The sequence below is a fragment of the Psittacula echo genome (genome assembly GCF_963264785.1).
Source record: "Psittacula echo genome assembly, chromosome: 13".
Taxonomy (NCBI): Eukaryota; Metazoa; Chordata; class Aves; order Psittaciformes; family Psittacidae; genus Psittacula; species Psittacula echo.
In genome coordinates this window covers 12,374,922-12,394,538 of record NC_137749.1, presented here as the reverse complement: position 1 = coordinate 12,394,538, position 19,617 = coordinate 12,374,922, and the positions used below count along the sequence as shown (strand labels likewise).

The 19,617-nt window shown below is 54.8% G+C and overlaps 1 protein-coding gene across 2 annotated transcripts; it reads left to right on the top strand.

Annotated features, from left to right (window-relative positions):
• Window positions 1-7,689: 7,689 nt before the first annotated feature.
• On the top strand, window positions 7,690-18,957 carry TBX3 (T-box transcription factor 3; the record flags this gene model as incomplete). 2 transcript variants are annotated; one of them, XM_080628527.1, is made up of 7 exons in its annotated part: window positions 7,690-8,084; window positions 9,842-10,109; window positions 11,292-11,438; window positions 13,631-13,707; window positions 14,997-15,154; window positions 16,536-17,239; window positions 17,838-18,957. In XM_080628527.1, 7 exons carry the CDS (start codon window positions 7,690-7,692, stop codon window positions 18,282-18,284), a joined length of 2,196 nt encoding a protein of 731 aa, XP_080484653.1. In that variant the 3' UTR covers window positions 18,285-18,957. The 2 variants fall into 2 exon arrangements, with proteins under 2 accessions (XP_080484653.1, XP_080484652.1); XM_080628526.1 differs by having other exon boundaries at window positions 9,842-10,205.
• Window positions 18,958-19,617: the final 660 nt, after the last annotated feature.

Here is a 19,617-nt window from a genome sequence, read left to right as displayed (position 1 = left end):
CAGCCCCCGTGTGAGGGCAGGGGCGTGAAGCCCTTCCCTCGCCCTGCGCAAGGCAGATGCCAGGGGTCAAACATACAGAGAGGCTGTAGAGGAGGGGAAAAAAACCCCACGCTCCCTGCCGCTCCCAGACCTCCTAACTGAGACATTGGGAAAAATAAAGCGCTTCCCTCCTCCCCTGTAAAATCGGTGGGGTTTGTAGATTCCTTTTTTTGTGCCGGGGATGCTTTGGGCTCTGTTTCAGAGGACAAAGAGTGAAATTAAATTACTGGGGACACGGTCACGCCTTGGGTCCCCCACGGCTGCCACCCGCAGCTCCTCGCTACCCAAAAGCGCCTGAGACATCCACTTTTAGCGGGTTTTGAAGTCCCGCAGGCAGAGAGGCTGCCGGGGAGGGGGCGATGCCGGCGGGGCGTCCGGCGCCCCGTGGGGACACGGCTCGGTTCGGCCTGGCCCGGCTCGGGCCGCGATGGATCCGCTCGGGCACGTCGAGGGTTCGGGGCTGGGAACAAACGTCGCGTCCAGGCAGCAGTTGTCCGTTGCCTCTTCTTCTCTTTCATGTATCTCCTGCCCTGGGGTGTGCGTGTGGGGGTTATGGCTCTGTTTAATTGAAACCTAGTAAGGAAAATAGTAATGGATACCAGGCTGCGATGGAGAATACGTGTCCGCGGCTACATGATGAGTGTTAGTTCAGCAGGCTTTAAGAAGCCGATTCTTCTTCTCTGTCATTTCTCTATTGACAGCAGCCCCTATTAGATTTACCATGTCCTTTCGCAACAGCTGGTGTGTCCCCCCTCCCCAGCTCCCTCCGGGGCCGAGGTATCAATCGATGGCCGGGTGACTTGGTGGCATCTCGGAGAAAACGGGAGTAAAGTGCGTGTCAGCGGCGGTGCCAGGGGCTCCCGGATCCCCTCCTTGCTCTGATGCAACCCGGCGTCTACCGTGAGCCGGTGACATCGTTGTGACCGGTGGTACCATGAGCCTGGAGGTGCTCAGCACCGCCACAGCTCCAGCACCACTCCGCAGCCCCAGGGAACGCAGAGCAGACCCCGGGAGGCGGGAATGGAAATGGGAAAGGCTCCGGGTTTGGGTTGTTAAAAGCACGGTTGATGGTCAAAGCAGGTAAAATCGGTTTCTTCGCCGGGTGCTCTCCGGTGCCTTGTTCGACGGGGTCAGTGGGAAGCGGGGGGAGCAATGTCGCATCCGGAGGGCTGCTGCGGGAGGAGCCGTCCCTCCTCGGTCCTGGTAGTGTGGTGTGTGTGTGTTTGAATGATTGAATAAGTGTACCCACTCCTTCCCTCTTTCTCCCTCTTATGCAGACACACAAAGACAGCATTGAAAAGATAGATCTGTTTGACTATAGGAAACGACAATTAGTGCTACTTCCTGAGCAGCAAACTGTATGTATATGCCTGGCTATTAAAAAGAAAATCAAACTCTTGTCCAAATAGTGAACTCCATTTACAATTTCTGCTCGGCCAACGCTGGTGGAAGCATAAAAATGGGTGGAAAGAGAGCGAGGGAGGGAGCTTTCATTTCACCTCTGCCAGCCACACACTGGTGAGAGCAAGAAGACCGAGGGGTGTGCAAAGGGCTGCTGGGGCTGCGGGTGATGCCTTGTGGCAAGGAAAAACACAGTAGTGCAAGAACAGCTCGAAAAGGGTAAAAGAGATGCAAACTGCAAAGGGAAGACTAGCCCCAGACCTCGCTGTGCCCTGCAGTGCTTGGGCCAGTGAGGAAGGGCCTGGCTGGGAGATGAACAGGAAGCTCCAGGAACTGGCTCTGGGTGCTCTTTTCTTTTCTTTTCCCATTGGTGAAAGCAACTGAAGAGCATCAGAGCTGGCTGGGGACAGGGGCAAGGTGATCGATCACAGGTCTTGTGAGGAGGGGAGCAACCAGGGCAGGGCCAGTGATCCAAGCATGCGTGATGTTTGGTGGAGGGGGCAAAAAACAGTAATCTTAATCTTGGAGCCCTGATGTTTGGGCTCTCACCAGGAGCTGGGCCAGGCCAGGAGGGCTCAGGAGGAGTGAGGAGCCAAGGGCTGAAGTGACTCTGGTCTGGGGAAACAGTGCTGCCTGACCCCTGAGCAGCTCTGCCATCGTGGTCAGTGCCACCCTGCTCACACTGAGCTGGGCCATGCTGGACACATGAGCAGCTTTCATCATATCCCAGTGAGGGCCAGAGCGTGAGAAACCTCTTCAGAGGCTGCTTTCCTCTCTTTTTCCATCGGTGCTCCAACAAGGCATGTGCAAGGCGTGTCCCTGGGCTCCCCCTGGTCCTGCAGAGCCCTGAGCTGACTGCATTGTGAAGAGGACCTGACCTTCCCTGTTCCTCCCTACTTCTGTTCGTAGAGATGGGAACAGCCCCTTTGATTGTGGTTGGACACGATGGGGCCCAGCCTGCTCAGAGAAAGATGTGGGGTTCCTTGTTCTCGCTATTTCTAATCCGTTTTTGGACTCGGGCAGGTTATGTTGCTGTTTTCAGGGCACACTTACTGTGAGATTTGACTGCCAATCGGAAGAAGGGCTCTGCCAAAGGGAAAGGCAAAGAACTGCAGTAGTGAGCCCCCCCACTGTCCATAACAGTTTATGCAGTCCAAGTATATAGACTTGCTCCCTAAGGGACCCACTTCATTATATTTGTGGGCTGCAGTGCCACTCTGGGATGGAGCTGTGTCAACACGGCCCGCATTTACTGACACCTTTTGCTGGGCTGGGAAAGGGCCTGCTCAGGGCGGGGAAGTTTCCCTCGGAAGAAGCGTGTAATCGCCACTCGCCAGATGCCCCCCGTGCTCCAGCCGGTATTTACTGCAAACCTGCCAAAGTAAACCAGCCCACTGCGTTTTGCTTCGGATAAACACAGCGCAGCCACGGTGGGGTGTTGCCTTCCGAAGGGCTGGAGCCGGAGCGGAGGCTGTGTCGCCAGGGGAAAGGGAGGGAGGAGAGGGATGAATCCTGCAGGGTACGAGGCTGCTGGCAGGAAGGATGGGTCTGGGCCCCTGGGGATGCTGGGGACAGGCAGCGTGATAAGGAAATGCAGAAGGAGGATGCAAAACCCCACTTATGTTGTGCGTGTTGGCCCTGCTCACCACGCACCAAGGCTTCTTTCCGGTAGGGCACCCAGCACACGCAGTGGGTGCAAGGGACACCTCGGGGTTTGCTGTCGGAACAGCGATTTGCGGTGTTCCCCAGGGCACGAATCCCCCTCGGTCGCACACCCCGCACACAAACATCTCCACGTACACACACACAGAGGCCGTGGAGCGCTTTCACAGCCCATCCACGCATGCACACACGCCTTGGAGCTGCTCCCGCAGGCCTGGGAGAGGACGTGTGGGCCCCGAAAGCTGGTCTGCCTTTATTTTCCTCTTGCCTCCTTTTCCTCCAGCTGGCTCTTCAGGCCACCGGGAGAGAGCCAGAGCCTCTCTCCTCCCACACCTCCAACACACACACACACGGGGCAGGCTCGCTGCACGCCCCGAGCTCTCGTGTAAACGCTGAAAGTTGCTTAGGAGGGTGAAATCTGAGCAAGCGGGGCTCTCCCAGCCGCTCCACCACCAAAAGGCCCATGGTCTGGCCAACTCCGCATTCCCTACGGCCTGGATTGAACCAGGGAAAACCCAGCGAGGTGCTGGCGACAGGGGAGCTGGGGAAGGTGGGAGCCTCCCCTCCCCTCTCTCCGCCTTTAGCTCTTGTGCTCCGAGATTAGAGAGCCCCGGCCTGGCCGCTCTCCGGGGAGACAGCGGAGACCTTTCATGCCTCTTTGAAGAGCCAAGATAGCGTCGGCCTTGGTGCGAGCCTAGCCTGCAGACGGGCCGGGAGGCGCGGGGCAGCGGGCTATCTCAGCGTGCTATCACCCTGCCTCCTCTGCGATCAGCCCCATTCCCACCTCCGCTCCGCTCCCGGCCCTTTGCCATCGGCAGCACTGATCCCTTCTTTCTTATTTTCATTTATTTTTATCTTTTTTCCTTTATCCCCTCTTTCCACTTCTCTTCGCCATCTATTTCTGCGGGCCTCCTTATTTATTTATTTCTCTGCCTCGCTTCTTTATTTCTGGCAGAGAGGCGGCTAACAAGTAGCTGGAAGCACTGGCCAATATTTAACTAAGATGGCTGGCCATCAGGTCCCTTTTGTTTGCTTGCAAATTAATCATCCAGCGCGCAGTCGGCGCCAGGGTAGATTTATCACACACAGAAGGGGGAATGAGGCGGCCGAAGGGAGACAAAGACTGTTCGCACCTTCCCGCTTTTGATCTTAGATTAGTGCAGCCTCCCTTCATAATACGAGTCTCCAGGGGGCTTCGTCGGGGAGGTCACTCGGAACTGGCGGAAGTTTGCACGCCATTAGCCAGACGCTGAAATTGGAAATCATAAGCGGCAAAACACTTTATTTTCCTCCGCGGGTGGGTGCCGAGCGCGGCGCAAGGTGCGCGGAAGAGGCGCGGAGGGCGGCAACGAGGGAGCGCACCGGCGGGGCGGGCGCGGGGGTAAGGGCGCGGCGGGGCTGGGAACGGCTGCGACTGTCCTGGTCGGGAACCTCCTGGTCCCCGGGGCCCGGTTGAGGCGAATTGCGGCAAAGTTCTGGAAGCCACAGGGCGTTTGTTGCGGGCTCTGTTGCAGGGAAGGGATGAGGGTTCGGGGGTTCCTACCGAGCCCGAGAACCGGTTCCGAGCAGAGGTTGGACAGACTCGCTGCCTTGGTTGATAACTAGCTGCACAGCGCAGCCGAGCGCCGCGCGGGTAGCCAAGCTCCTGGCTTCGAGAAACACATCAGATTTTCCCCTCCTCATCCTCTTTGAACGCATTACTCCCGCTTCCTTTCCTCCCTCCTCCTCTTTTCTCCATCCACCCCCACCCTCGACCAAAGGGGAGATATTTTGGTGAATGCAAAGCGATCCTAGACGCTGGTTACTACAGGGACTTCACCAAGCTGGCGCCAAGCGCTCTTAACCATGTGCGTCAAAAATGCAATGTTAGAAGAGCTAATCACTTTAGAGGTTCCGCTCCCATCTGCGCGCAGCCAGCGCCGGGCCCCCGCGCTCCGCCGCTCCGCTCCCGGAGGATTAGCTTCCCTGCTTGAAAGCAGGATGGGGGTGTCGGGAGATCCCACAGCTACCCCCAGAGAGGCGGGGGAGGTGATGGGGAGATGACTCGGCACCTCCTAGCGCTGGGATATCCCTCCTGACACCCGTGGGCACCGCGTGCCCTCCATGCCCACGGCTCCCACGACACGCACCCACCCCGCCGCAATTCCCCTCTGCACTGTCCTCACCCCCCCACCACCATAAACTTCCCAAGCGGATCCTGCCTGGCTCTTTCTTTCCTCTCCGTGGGGCCGGCGGAGCCCCACGCGTGATGCCTTCCCAGGGGGGTGGCTGGCTCCAGGAAGGCCCGGGCACGGGGGCAACCCGCGGATGGGCCCCCCCGCCCGGCGCTGCCCCGGCCCTGCCCCGGCCCGGGCGCAGGGAAAGCCGCACTTCCCGTCTCCTCCCCGCGCACCTCATGGAAGAGGAGGGGTGTGGGAGCGTAACCCTCTCGGCGCCGGTGCCAGCCGAGTGGCCTTAATCATCAGCGCCAAAGAAAGAAAGGGAAAAAAGGGATAATAGAAAAAGAAAGAAAGAAAATCCCGTTTTCCAGCCGTTCCCCCTCAACCTTTCCTATGGATTAGCAACAGCCGGGCCCGGGGTTGAGCCGAGCTACGGCCCCTGCTCTCCTCGCTGCAGCCTGCAGCCGCTCACAACAATAATAACGGCGGCCGCGGCAGCCGGGGCAGCCGGAGACGAGCCCCGAGCCGGGAGGGGGGGGACCCGCAGAGCCATCTCCCAGGCCGGCTCCCAACCCCCCCGGAGCTCACCCCCAGATCTGTGGGGGGAAGGAAAGCTCCGGGCCCCCGGCCTAGAGGTTCTGTCTCGTTTAAACAAACCAACTCTCCCGTTGGAGGGGGGGGGGCAACGGGAGTCGGTGGGGATGACGAACACCAACCCCGGTGGCTGCGGGGACCGGCGGCAGCCGCGACGGGGCGGGGATGGGCGTGCAGCGCTGTGGGCCCTGCGGCCGGCCGAGGTGGGTCTGGAGCTCCGAGGCGGGGGGAGCGCACCGTGCTTCCCCCTCCCTCTGCGGGCCGGGGCAGAGCTGGGGTACGGTGCGGCGGAGGAGGGGGGGCACCCAGAGCCTGACCCCCACCACCATGCATGGAGCCCCCCCCATCCCGACTCCCGGCGTGCCCTCGCCGCTTCTCCGGCGCTGCCAGCAGCCGCTGCTTGGGAAGCTCCTACCAGGGCAGGCGGGCGGAGGAGAGCGCGCTGGAAATACCCGGGCCGGCCATCGCGGGGAGCCGGGGGCTGGGGGGGAGGCGGCCCCCAAGCCCCCCCCCCCCCCCCGAGAGGCGGGTGCTGCCGGCCGCCCTCCCCGGCGCTGCCTGCGCCCTCCCCTCTGATCATGTTGACATATTCACACGGCCCGGAGTACTAGTGATGCTTTGCTGCAGCGTTACAGTTTCCGACACCTTCTTTTTATAACTCGGCTCTGTCCCCCTTCCACTCGACCTGTCAAAACCACGCCTATGGAGCCTCACAATTGGTCCGAAAGCGTCAAAGAGCCAATCAAGGAGGCTCCAGCTCCCTTGTAACCCACAACACATCCATACAATCTGGTGCACGCAGAGCACAGACTCACAGGGAATTCTCAGAGCTGAGAGGCTCCTTCTCCCTCTCTCCCTCTCTCTCTTTCTCTTTTCCTCTCTTTCTCTCCCCCCCCCCCCCCCTTCTCTTTCCCTCTTTCTCCCTCTCTCCTTTGCTGCAGCGCTGCTGGAGAGGAGACAAGAGTATAATTATTCCAGATTTTTTTTATTTTTAAGGTAGAGTGAAAGAGAAAGAGAAGGGGGAAAAAATAAAGGAAAAGGGTGAAAGAAAGAAGAGATCCTGATGGAAATCAGGGCACCCTGACCAGCTCCTTCTCGGAGAGGGGGGAAGGCGAGGCAAAACCGAGATTTCCCTACAAGTTTTTCCTGCTGAAGGTTGCTCAGGAGCCTTCCTCGGCCGGCGAGGGGGGGGTGGGTTTGTTTTCTTCTCTCTGCTTTCCCTCCCTTCCCAGCCTCTGCTCTGCAGCCTGACCGTACGGAGGAAAGGTGGAGGGGTGGGGGGGAGGGGGGGGGGAGAGCCAGCCACCCAAAAAGAAAACCCAGCTTCGAGCCGTCACCCTCCGCCACGAAAGAAGAGACGGGGGATTGAGACTAACAGAAAGAAGAAGAAGAGGAAAAAAAAGGGGATCTCTGCTTGTCCAGCCCTTCTGCGGCAACAGGAGCAGACAGCGAACCCGGTGGATTTTTCCCCCCCCCCCCTCCCTTCTTCGGCGTTTCTTTTCCAGCGCAAGGACTTCCACTCAGGACACACACACACAAAAAAAGGCAAACAGCAGAGACCGAAGACAAAAAAAGCAGGACTAATAATGAACAATCCTGTTAATCCGCTGTCCCGAGGGCTGGGGATGTGCCGCGGCTCGGGAAGTTGTAGGCTGTAGAAGTTCTGCCTCTCCCCCATGTACTGTGCTGTCTAGAGCTTGTTTCCCCCCACCCTGTATTTTTTTGGTGCATTCTTGCTGTTATTGTTATTATCTTAATTTTTCTTCTTCATGATGTGCTGTTAGAAACCACTCCGGGACTATTCCAGCAGTAGGAAGACCGAGGAGTGGAGTGGATGAATATACCGATGAGAGATCCAGTAATCCCTGGGACAAGCATGGCTTATCATCCTTTTTTACCGCACCGGGCACCGGACTTTGCCATGAGCGCTGTGCTGGGACATCAGCCTCCCTTCTTCCCGGCTCTGGCTTTGCCTCCCAACGGGGCGGCCGCTCTCTCCCTTCCCGGGGCTCTGGCTAAACCCATCATGGATCAGTTAGTGGGGGCTGCAGAGACTGGTATCCCCTTTTCTTCCCTGGGTCACCAGGCAGCAGCCCATCTGAGGCCTTTAAAAACTCTGGAGCCAGAAGAAGAAGTGGAAGATGATCCGAAAGTGCATCTGGAAGCCAAAGAGCTTTGGGAGCAATTCCATAAAAGAGGCACGGAGATGGTGATTACCAAATCGGGAAGGTAGGTCTGGGTCGGGGGTTTGCGTCTTTCTTCTGTTTCCACCCCTTTCCCTCACCCCTCAGTCCCTGAGCACCCCACCAGGCTGCTCCAGAACAAGGCTCTTTCACCGGCGGCTTTCTCCATAAAGCTCCTTTCACCTGGAATTACGTGAAGTTTTAGGCAGCCAGAGATCCGAGCCCAACTCGGGCAGCAACACTGCGGGGAAAGGCTCCACCACGAACCGGCCCTGCTCAGTGAGAGGGTCCCTTCGTGCTTCAGTAGCTTAAAGCTACTTGGGGAAAACTGGGAGCAGAAAGAAAATGACTTGGGGTTGGAAAAGGAGCCGGCCTGATTTCAGCCCTGCTGCACGTAGGTTTCCTTCCGTCAGGAAAAAGAAGGGGGAATGAAGGAAAAATTCTTTGGAGCGGCGGCTCGCTGCTGGCGAGGCAGGAGCTGCAGGAGGGCAGATAGGTTCAGCTTATCGGTCGCTTCCCTTATGCCTCTCACTGCTGGGATCTAGGCGTGCATTTGTGCTGACTAATTCTAGCTGGAAAAGCACAAAAAGCTGCCAAAGGCACGCAGCGGTCCCGGCCCCGTAGCTCTCGTCTCTACGGTCGTGAAACCTTCTCCCGGGAATGAATGAACCCACCCGGCTCGTTCATGCTCCGCGCTTCTGCCTTTTAGAGCTTTGCCCACCTGAAATCCCAATCTCTATTGACATCTGCTCTCTTTTACAACTCTACCTATCCCTGGGATGACACAGAGGGGGGAAAAAACCCCTTTGCACCCGGGTGCTTTTCTAAAGGACTTTATTAGAAACCTCCTAAACAATTCGCGTGTGATTTGCCAGGAAAATGACTCGAGGAAGCCACTCCTGAAAAGTCTTCTTAGATGGCCTTCTGCTGCCTTGCTGGAGTTTCACCTACTTGCAGGGCACCAGTTGCAGGCTCAGGGGAAAGAAAAACTAAACTAAGAGCAGCAAGGAGGGAAAGACTAAAACCCCCTTCACCCATTTTACTGGTTTCCCCAAGTTTTCCTGTGTTAATTGTGGTCCAAAAGTTTTTGCGGGAAAGCCTCGGCCGGTGTTAAGCGCTCTTACATGTTGCAAAGTCATGTGTTTCCTTTTAAGTTGAGATCGCTGAATGCCAACCGCTCGATATAATAAACAGCAAATTTGTGGTATCCTGTTGCACCTCGGAGCCGGGCCAGGCAACGCGGTGCGGGATGTGGGGAGCCCCCCGCACACCATGGGCTGTCCCCAGTGGGGGGGGAGCCCCGCAGCCGCCCTGTCCGCCTCAACCGAAGGGGCTGCTTAATTTTTCCTCCTCTTCTGTAAAGTGAAAACATCCCCTCTCCGCTTCCCCACCGGTGAATTGAGTCAGAATCATGCGGAATAGGTATTTTATCGGGGTGCGAGCTGTTCGCATTTCTTTGTTTAGCAGGAAAATAAAGGGAGAGCCGGGAGCCCCAGCTGAGGCTCTGAGGGTTCAGGAGTGGCAGAGGGAAGGCGCCTGCAGATTCCTAAGGAACACGGACCTCTCCCCCTCTGTTTCCCATCCCAGGGACCATTTTCTCCTGAAACTTCGAGGCGTTTGAGCAACCGTTTCGCTGTGGGCGGAGGAGGGGGGAGGCCTTTTGCTGCTTCGAGCTGAAGCTATTGCTTGGTAGAAGCGCTACAGAGAATCAGGAGCTTCATTAAACGCTGTAATTAACTATGTTTTATTTTCGTCTTGTCTTTTCTTTACACCCCACCCAACCCCTTCCTTCTCTGCCCATAGGAGAATGTTTCCTCCATTTAAAGTGAGATGCACTGGACTGGATAAAAAGGCCAAGTACATTTTATTGATGGATATTGTGGCGGCGGATGATTGTAGGTACAAATTCCATAATTCCCGGTGGATGGTAGCCGGGAAAGCTGACCCTGAAATGCCAAAGAGAATGTACATCCACCCGGACAGCCCGGCCACCGGCGAACAATGGATGTCCAAAGTCGTCACCTTTCACAAGCTGAAGCTCACTAACAACATCTCTGACAAGCACGGATTTGTAAGTGCCTTTTCCCCTTTGCTTTGCCCCCCTCCTTACCTCCGGACCCCCTGCTCCAGCCAGAGCTGGGCCCGCAGCTCCCGTGGCAGGGAAATAGTGCGCTTCAGCCTGGTTTATAGCATTCCCTGATTTTTAGTGCTCCTGAGGTCAGGACGAAACATTCGAGTTTATTCTATATCCTCTCCATGCCATTCAGCATTCACTTTAGAGAGGTATATTCCCAGCATAGCGCAACTGGGTATTTGTTAGAGCTGTGGTGACTTTCTATATCTATTTTATTTTCTTTAATAAAGTTGATCATGCTTTTTAAGCATAGGAAATTGATATATGTGTGTGTATAAAGGGCTTAAAGGCCTAAGTATGCAAACATTTAAATATATATTAATCTGGATAATGTAAAGCAAGCCGGAGTGAAAATAAACAGGGACCAAAATCAGAGGTCAAGTTGCCCATTCATGTCTATCCACTCCTTTACATTTACCGGGTGTGCAGAGATAAAAACTTACCCTAAGAGTGAAATCAAACAAACCTGCTGATAAGTGCTCTGGCGATCCTTGCCATTTCTTTCTGTTCCTGGGCAAGCCTCCGCCTCGGAGCCGGGGGTTGCTGGTGGTGACCGCGGTCGGGGGATCTCTAATGTGCCGAAGATTGCATTTGCTGGCTGTGATTTGATTAGACGATACATTTTTGCCTTTCGCAGAAGGCCTTAAGTGGATTGGGGCGAGCAATTAGACCTAGCCAAGGCTCTCGTGGTCGTGTTGCTGTTGTAGCTGCTGCTGCTTTTTTACTTGGGTTTAATTTTTATTTCGTTTTTAGTTTCTTTCACTTTGAAATCAAAGTACTTTGCGGCCCGAGCCGAGGCAGTTTCTCCCCCTTTCCTAGGAGAGCTATGCTGGGATTTTCCCTCCCTTTCCCCCTCCGAAAAGGCCAGCGGATGAGCCTAACCCCGGCGAGCTGGAGCTGTCAGTGCTTTTTGTTGGCTGCTGCAAGGCGTGTGCGTGTGTTTGGAGTGTGCTCGGCGGGGAGGAGGAGTGAGTGGAGGAAGGAGAGGGAAGGCAAATTAGGAGGAGAAAGTGCCGGTGGCTGGGGGGAAGTGCGAGGCGGGGGTGCTTGCTCCTGATGACCGTCTTCTTCCCCCCCCACTTCGCTCTCTGCTGCCGGCCGCCGCTCCCCCACCCCCAGACCATTTTAAACTCGATGCACAAGTACCAGCCCCGGTTCCACATCGTCCGAGCCAACGATATTCTCAAGCTTCCCTATAGCACGTTCAGGACCTACGTTTTCCCGGAGACTGAATTCATCGCAGTGACCGCATACCAGAATGATAAGGTAAGGAGATTAAGAATGGATTTGTTTTACGTGTTTTGGCTTTTAAGAGAACTTTTACTCTGCATTGTTCCCTTAAAAATCACGAAGCCCATCCTGCTCTTCTCCCTCCCCCCTCTTCCTCTCCTCGTCTTTTCCCCCCAAATCTCCTTGATCCAACTTCGGGAAGGCGCCAGAGCAGGGATTCGGGCACCCTCCGAATACTGACCTCGGGGAAGGCAATTAAAAGGGAGGTCTGGGGGGTTGAGAGGGCCGTTTAGGGCTCTTTACCTTTTTATTTCACCGGTACCGCTCCCCGGTATGTGAAAAGAGGTAGGATGGGGTGGGGGATCGCGATCGCTGCTCTCGGTGTGAATTTAATCTAAGATGCATCAGAAAAGGGAAAAAAAGAGGGGGTGAAAAAAGAGAATCAGCTCCGTGTGTGGAAAGACAGAGGGGGAGAGCAGCGGGGCTGGAGACTTTGTAATTCTTCCTGGCCTTTGTGCTGTTTTAGCTCCTTTAACAGCAATTGGCAATAAGGCTGGAGCGCACGTCTGGTTCCTATTATTATTATATTATGATTTTTTTTTTTCTTGCATCCTGCAGTGTTTTATTATTTTTTGTGGTGCAGAAATATGCTCTGATCAGAGAGGGCTATCTCGCTCGCATTTAGCTGCGAGGTCTGAAAGAGCCAGTGTGAGAAAGTTTTGCAGCGCTGTGGACGCTGCCTTCCCGTTTCTGCTGGTTTATTGTCGCTTGCGACCAAGGTGGTATATCTGGGAGAGTGGCAAATGGTGAATTTATGATAATTAAGTCAAGTGGAAGGAAGGGAAAGAGCCAAAAAAGGGGCTTTGATTTTTTTTTTTTTAGCCTCTCTGTAAATTACAACTTTGCAAGCGTGTGCATTAAGTGCGGAGGGTCTGGATGTGCAGTGCCCACTCGCTGCGGCTTCCCGTCCCTCTCTCTGCCCCTTCACATCCTTCACTATTAAGGAGTGAAAAGGGGGGACCCCGTCCCTTCTACCTTCGGTTTCCAAAAAGCCGCTTCTCCCTCGGCGGCTCGGGTTATTTTCCTCTTTTCTGCAGTCGGGCGCTTGCAAGGAAATGGAGAGAAAATGTGTGTGCAGAGAGAGTAGACTTTGCTTTGGGACTTATCAGCAGGGCTGTTCGCCCAGCTCTGTCAGCTGGGGCCGGCTTGGTTGAAGGACCGAAATGAGCATAGTTGTCTGATTGCCATGAAATCGCCTGGAAAGCGGCGTGCGGGAGTGGCGGGAGCCCTCGCCGGCCGGTCGGAAGGCACGGCCGGGATCACCTGGATTAAAACTCCTGCTGGGTTTTAGCAGTGGGTTTTCCTGCTCTTTGCTGATCCCGGGTGGAAGCGGCGGGGGGGGGGGTAACACGGTGGCCGGTGTCGGTCCTGCCCAGTGCTCAGCTGCAGACAGGGATTTGCTTTTCGGTGCCCAGCTCTGCCCTCAAACCGGGGAGATTGCGGCGCTTCCAGCCCGGTCCGGGACTGGAAGTGAAGCATCCCGGCTCCCGTTGTCGTTATCCCATTATAGCCATGGGAGCCCCAGCTGGGCTTTGAATCAGCTTCCGCTCATTGTATGCAGGGGTACGGGGTGTCCTGCACCCCCCCAGTCCCTCCAAACTCATGAAGAAACACTCATTCCCTGAATTCTGAGGAAAACCCCAAGCATCCACCGGAAAACTTACATACTACCCACCCCCTGCCCCCAAAAATCAACTGGCTCCTGGCACCCCCAGCGCCCCAACGCACACGCGGAGCATAATGCGATTATATAAAGTATTTTATTATAGCAAGGGGGATGGGGTGAGCATGATTCCTTTGCGGTTTAATTATGGCATTTAAAGAGTTTTAAGCACAGGCATAACTTGCATGGATCGCATTGCACGGCTCAATTAATTCCGATGCGGTGGCAGCAACACGGGGCTCTTTCATTGCCACCGCAGCCCGGGGTCACTGGCCAGTCCTGACAGGGGGTTGGGGATGAGCTGCGTCCAAACTGGCTTGGGAAGAGAGAGATTCACACCAAAAACAGGGATCTCTACCCGTTCTCTTCCTGCTCCTGCTGGGATCCTGCTGGCACTGGGAAAACTGGGGAGAGAGGTCTCTTTGCTTCTGGTTTTTAACACAAAATCGCCTTATTTCTGTCCCAACCCCCTACCTATTTGTTTTTATTTCTCTCCATCCTATAGATTACTCAATTAAAAATTGACAACAACCCCTTTGCCAAAGGTTTTCGGGACACCGGGAATGGAAGGAGGGAAAAAAGGTGAGTCTGGATAGATTATATAGAGGCGCCTTGTTGGGGTTTTGTGGGTAAAGCTCAGAACTCGAGCAGAGGTCAAAATCACCTCGCCTTGCCTCCAAACCACACGTCCCCCCGCCAAAATTCATAAGGATCTTGGCGTTAATCATGCCAAGCTGATTGCATGGGAATTCTTTCCTGCTTTCCATGGTTTTTTTTGTTCTCATGGCACAAGGAATGGCTTGCCAAAGGGCTGGTGGTATATTAAGCAGATATCACCGGAGAAAGAAGTTTTCCCTAAATTTTTGAGAGGGAATATTACATTATAGTATGTGGAACTGGGAAAGAGGGAGAAGAGAGGGCAGAGCTGATCGCTGGCTCAATCTCTGGTGTTTTCCCGACGACTGTATTGAACAGACTAATATATGGAGGAGAAACATGTAAATAAACTGTTGTGACAGAGTTATCTGGTGAATATGGAAGTAATTAATGATGGAAGAATCTCTGTCTTCTACTGAAAGCAGCAGGATGCAGTTTGTGCCTCAGGTAGCCAGATGGACAGGACTCGTTTTAATGGACTCAAGAATTCCATTTTTAATCATGGAAAAAAGTAGAGAAAGGGATGATTTTTGTTTTCTTTGATGGGGGATATGTCTTTGTTTTGTTTTTATTTTAGCCGTTTGCACTCGAGTTTAGATAATGAATAAATCTGTTCATTCCTCTTTTTTAACCACCACCACCACCCCCCCTCCAAAAAAAAAAAGGGGTTTGGAAATGTAACGTAAAACAAGAGGCCTTTCTCTTTACCTAGCCCTGAGCCCAACACATACACACACACACACACGCCAGCTCCTTGTGTCCGCCAGTGTGAAAATAGAGCCAACGCTGGAGCCACAGGACGGAAATGATTTCTAATTTCTCTCTAAATATAAATAGATTTTTACTCCGGGTTAATTGTTGGTGAAAAGATTACATAAAGTGCCTAACAAAATAACCACTTCCTAGCAATCTTAGCAACCATTAAGATGGCTCATATCTCTGGAACATCCTCGCCTTTTAAAAGCTAATCTCTAGGGAATGCTTCCCTCTCCCCTCTGCCTCTTGTCTTTAATATCTGCCTTTGCTGAGGAGCTGCTCACTGCTTCCAAGAAATCTCCTCTCATTAGCAGCCAAGGCATTCTCCCCTCGAGGGGACCTTGGCCCTTCATTCCCCTAGTCTTCCCCAAATAGGAACTCAAGAAGGATTGGGGAAGGGATGGGGGTCCCGGGGGGGTCCCGAGGTCCACTCGCCCAGCGGGTGCATGTGCCCATAGGAAGCAGCTGACCCTGCAGTCCATGCGGGTGTACGATGAGAGGCAGAAGAAGGAAAACCCCACCTCGGATGAGTCCTCCAATGAGCAGACGGCCTTCAAGTGCTTCGCCCAGTCCTCCTGCCCCACCGTGCCTGCTGTCGGCACCTCCAGCCTCAAAGGTGAGAGCTGCGGCCCCTCGGGTCACTCCCGAGGAGAGGATGGGCCCTGGCTCTGTGGGGGGGACAGATCCCAGCCTGTACCGCTGCCCTCCAGCACCCACGTCCCTTCATTCCTTCTTTCCTTTATCTTTCATTCTTTTCTGTTTTCTCTCTTTACTGTCTTCTCTCTCTTCTAGTTTCTTTCTCTTTTTGACCCCTTTTCTTTTCCCCTCTCTGTCCTTCTTGCTTTTTCCTTCTTCTTTCCTTCTTTCCTCCTTCTTCTTTCCTGCTTTCCTTCTCCTTCTTTCCTTCTTTTCCTTTTATCTTTCCCTTTCTCCGTCTTTTCCTCTCTCAGTCTCTCTCCCCCACTGTTTCTCGCCTTCTCCCTCTCCTCCGGCCTCCTCCTCTTCCCCGGCCTCCCTCTCCCACTGCTGCACGTTCATTCCTCCCCTCCTTGGTTCAGAAAGGAGCCAGCTCCAAGTCAAGGGAGCAAAGACAGACCACGGGGCAAAAGTTCAAAACTGGAGTCACTCCATTAATATTCCTCTCTGAATCTGTTTTTAGAGGAAGGATCTTTCCCCTGGATACAGTCCCGAACTTTGTTATAGAAAAGTCACCCTTGATTCCTCCCCGTGCGGGGTTGGGAGCTGTCTGCAGCTCTCTCCCATGTATTAATCCATCCAGAGGGTGGGGGGGGGGGGGGGGGGGGGGGGAGAAGGGGGAGGAGAAAACAACCTCTTTTTTGTTGTTGCTTTACTCGTTTGTTTAAAGTCCTGCCGAGAGAAGGGGAGGGGAGCTGGGAGGGGACCCGAAAAGCAAACCAGAGCTTCGCACCTGGGGCGCTGAAACTAGGAGATGAAGTGCAGAGGAATCCAGCGAAGCCGTGCATGCGTTTAGGGAGGAGGAGGAGGAGGAAGGGGGTGATGGAGGCTGCTCTGTGCGTGTGTGCGCCCGTGTTCAAAGTTTGCCTGTTAAAAGGGCTGAAAACTTGGGAGAAGTTCTTGGAAGAGACATCCCCGAGGCCCTCCAGCCCTGCCGGGGGAACGGGGCCGGCCCTACCGCTTCACTGCCTCTCCAGCAGCCAGGAGGCTCCCGGGCTGGGGGGGGTGCGGATACCCCAGGCAGCCATGCCCCCACCCCAAACTCTCGGCCTAAGGGGGCCCTCCTTTTGTTTCGCAGCCAGCAAAAGCTGCACTGGATAAAACTCGGGCTTGGCTTGGATAGGGCGGGCGGTGGGAGCAGGGGTGTATTTATTTATATGTAGAATAATCATAATAAAAGGAAGTATTTACACCTAAATCTCTGGCCGGCCAGGAAGCCTCTCTGCCCCCCTCCCCAGCCCGACGGGGATTTAGGGACGTGCAGCTCTGGATCCCAGCCCCGGGCTCCCTTTGTCTTGCAGATCTCTGTCCCAGCGAGGGAGACAGCGATGCAGACAGCAAAGACGATCCCTTGCTAGAAGCCAACGAGACGAGCAAAATCAGCACGACCACAGCCACCACCCCAGCACCCGCCAGCTCCGCCGCGGCCTCGGGAGATGACCCCCGGGAGAAGGGGGGCAGCCCCTCTAAAAGCCACTTCTTCCCCAGTGACTCAGCGGGGAGTCGGAGCCGAGAAAGGACGGAGAAAGCCCCTCCAGACTCCCGGCACAGCCCGGCTACGATCTCTTCCAGCACCCGGGGGGGAAGCCTGAGCGGCGAGGAACTGAAAAGCCCCCTCAGGGATGGTCCCAAAGTAGATGAGAACCGGCTGCTGGGCAAAGAGCCCTTCGCCCCCCTCACGGTCCAGACCGACAGCACGGCCCACCTGAGCCAGGGACACTTGCAAAACCTCGGCTTTCCCCCTGCCCTGGCCGGCCAGCAGTTCTTCAACCCGCTGGGGAACGGGCATCCGCTGCTGCTGCACCCTGGGCAGTTCGCCATGGGGGGGGCTTTCTCTGGCATGGCCGCCGGGATGGGCCCCCTGCTTGCCACCGTCTCCGGGGCATCCGCCGGTGTCTCGGGACTGGACAACACGGTCATGGCCACGGCAGCGGCCCAGGGACTCTCAGGAGCATCGGCAGCTGCTTTGCCTTTCCATCTGCAGCAGCACGTCCTGGCTTCTCAGGTACCGCACCCCCACCCTGGAGCAGGGAAGGCTCTGTCTCGGTGAAAGGGGGGCAGCAGGGCACCAACGTGAACCCCCAGACCTCTTCCATTCACACACTCTCCCCGTTGTCCTCTAGCTCCTGTGACACTGCACCGGGACCAAGCATTTTACCCTCACCCCCTTGTTTTGGCAGCCCCTCCTGCCCACTGGAGTGAGGCCGCCCCGTCGGGGGAAGGGTGGGGTGTTTATGGTTGTACCTGTGGGGCCAGAGCGTTTCACCCAGTGAAAGAAAATCCCGCTGCAGAGAAGGTGGTGGGGGGAGACAGCATGTCCCTTATCTCGTTTTGCCCCTACTGGGCCACGACCTCCCCGCGGAACGGGGAGGGGGAGCCGTGCAGGGCAGGGTCTGCCTCGAAGATCCGGATGGTTTTGACCTCGGCACTGGTTGGGTGGGTCTGCATCGCCTCCCGTGGGAAGCAGCTTGGCCACTGTCTGCTCTCCCAGTGGCATGTCTGCGGTGGGGATGCCGGTGTGGGGGTGCCGTGGAGCATCCCCCTTAGGGGGAGAAGTGCAGGCTCGTAACCCTTTCCCTTCTCTCTCCTCCCCCGTCCCGCAGGGCCTGGCCATGTCTCCCTTCGGAAGCCTCTTCCCCTACCCCTACACCTACATGGCAGCGGCGGCCGCCGCCTCCAGCGCCGCCTCCAGCTCGGTGCACCGGCACCCCTTCCTCAGCGCCGTGCGGCCGCGGCTCCGCTACAGCCCCTACCCGCTGCCCGTGCCCCTGCCCGACGGCAGCAGCCTCCTCACCACCGCCCTGCCCGGCCTGGCCGCCGGCTCCGGCGAGGGTAAAGCGGCGGGGCTGGCCGCTAGCCCCGGCTCTGTGCCCCTGGACTCCGCCTCAGACCTCACCAGCCGCTCGTCCACCCTCTCCTCCGGCTCCGTGTCCCTCTCCCCGAAACTGGGTGCGGACAAGGAGGCGGCCACCAGCGAACTGCAGAACATCCAGCGCTTGGTCAGCGGGCTCGACCCCAAGCAGGACAGATCCCGCAGCGGCTCCCCGTAACCCCCCCACCGTCTCCGGGAGCTCATTTCAAATCAGTCTCGCAGTGCACTTTGTTTGAAAGAAACCACATCCTCCACCCCGCGAGTGTTTGGGTTTTGTTTCGTTGGGGGTTTTTTACTCCCCCCTCCTTTATTTTGTCTTTTTTTTTCCCCTTTATCTTGTTTTTTTTAATGTAACCCCCCCCAGTCTTGTGTGCGCGTTTATCAACTAAAAGGTATCCGGTGAAGCAGGGGAAGGGGGTGAGGCCGGCGGGGGAGAGAGGGTTAAGGATGGGAGAGCTGGGTCGGAGGCTGCTCGCAGGGAGCGGCCTGGCCGGGCCGGGTCACCGGCAGGGTTGTGGCATCCTCTTTTCTTTCTTTTTTTATTTTGATTTTTTAAACTGTGTAAAACCAATCCCGAAATGAACCAAAAACCGGGGTAAAAAAAAAAAAAAAAAAAAAAAAAAAGAAAAAAACCAGGAAAAAAAACCTTAAAGCAAAAATAAAGAAAAAAATCAAAACAAATGTATGGATGAAAAATAAGCAAGAGAAGTGATTTGTTTTTTCTTTCCAAAAGAGAAGTGTGTAAGTAACTCGCATATCGGTTCTTCAACAGTTGTTTCCTGGGCGGGTTGTGAACGACAACCCCCTTAGTCAATATTAAGGGAAGCTGTGTGTTTCAAATATCGTTGTGATGCCTGAGAGCCAGCCGGTGGCTGGTTTTGCATGTTCCATAGTAGTCTGCTTTTTCTTTGAGAGGGGGGGTGGTGTATTATTTTTGATTTCGGTGGGGTTTTGTTTCTTTTTGAATGCTCGTTTCAAATCCCAGGGAAAAAAAAAAATATTATTAATGATAATAATAAAAAACCCAACAAAAATAAGACCTATCTTAAACCATTCTCCCTGTAGCAACAACAATAAGAAGTGTAGTTGGAAAGAGAAAAAGAAGTGAATTTATTTTATCCAACCCTCTAGCTTGACTGTAGGTTTATCACAGCTTTCCCTCTTTAATTGTATATGCAATAACAAGGTTTAAACATACTGAGAAGAAGAAAAGAGCGGACACTATTATTAAAACAAAGTATTTATGTAATTATTTGATAACTCTTGTAAATACGTGGAATATGAATACTCAAAATTAAACTTTAATTTATTGACATTGTACATATCTCTGTAAATACGACTGCAGCCGTCTTCTTTTGTTCCTGTTCTGGTTTTATTTTTAGTCGTTTTCATTTCAAGTGCGCAATTCCTTTAAACATACACCCCGACCCAGAGGAGAAATCCCCCCGTTTCTGAGGGCTCACGTTTTCAATCGGAGTTCACCCCAGAGAACCTGACCTCGTCCTTTTGTA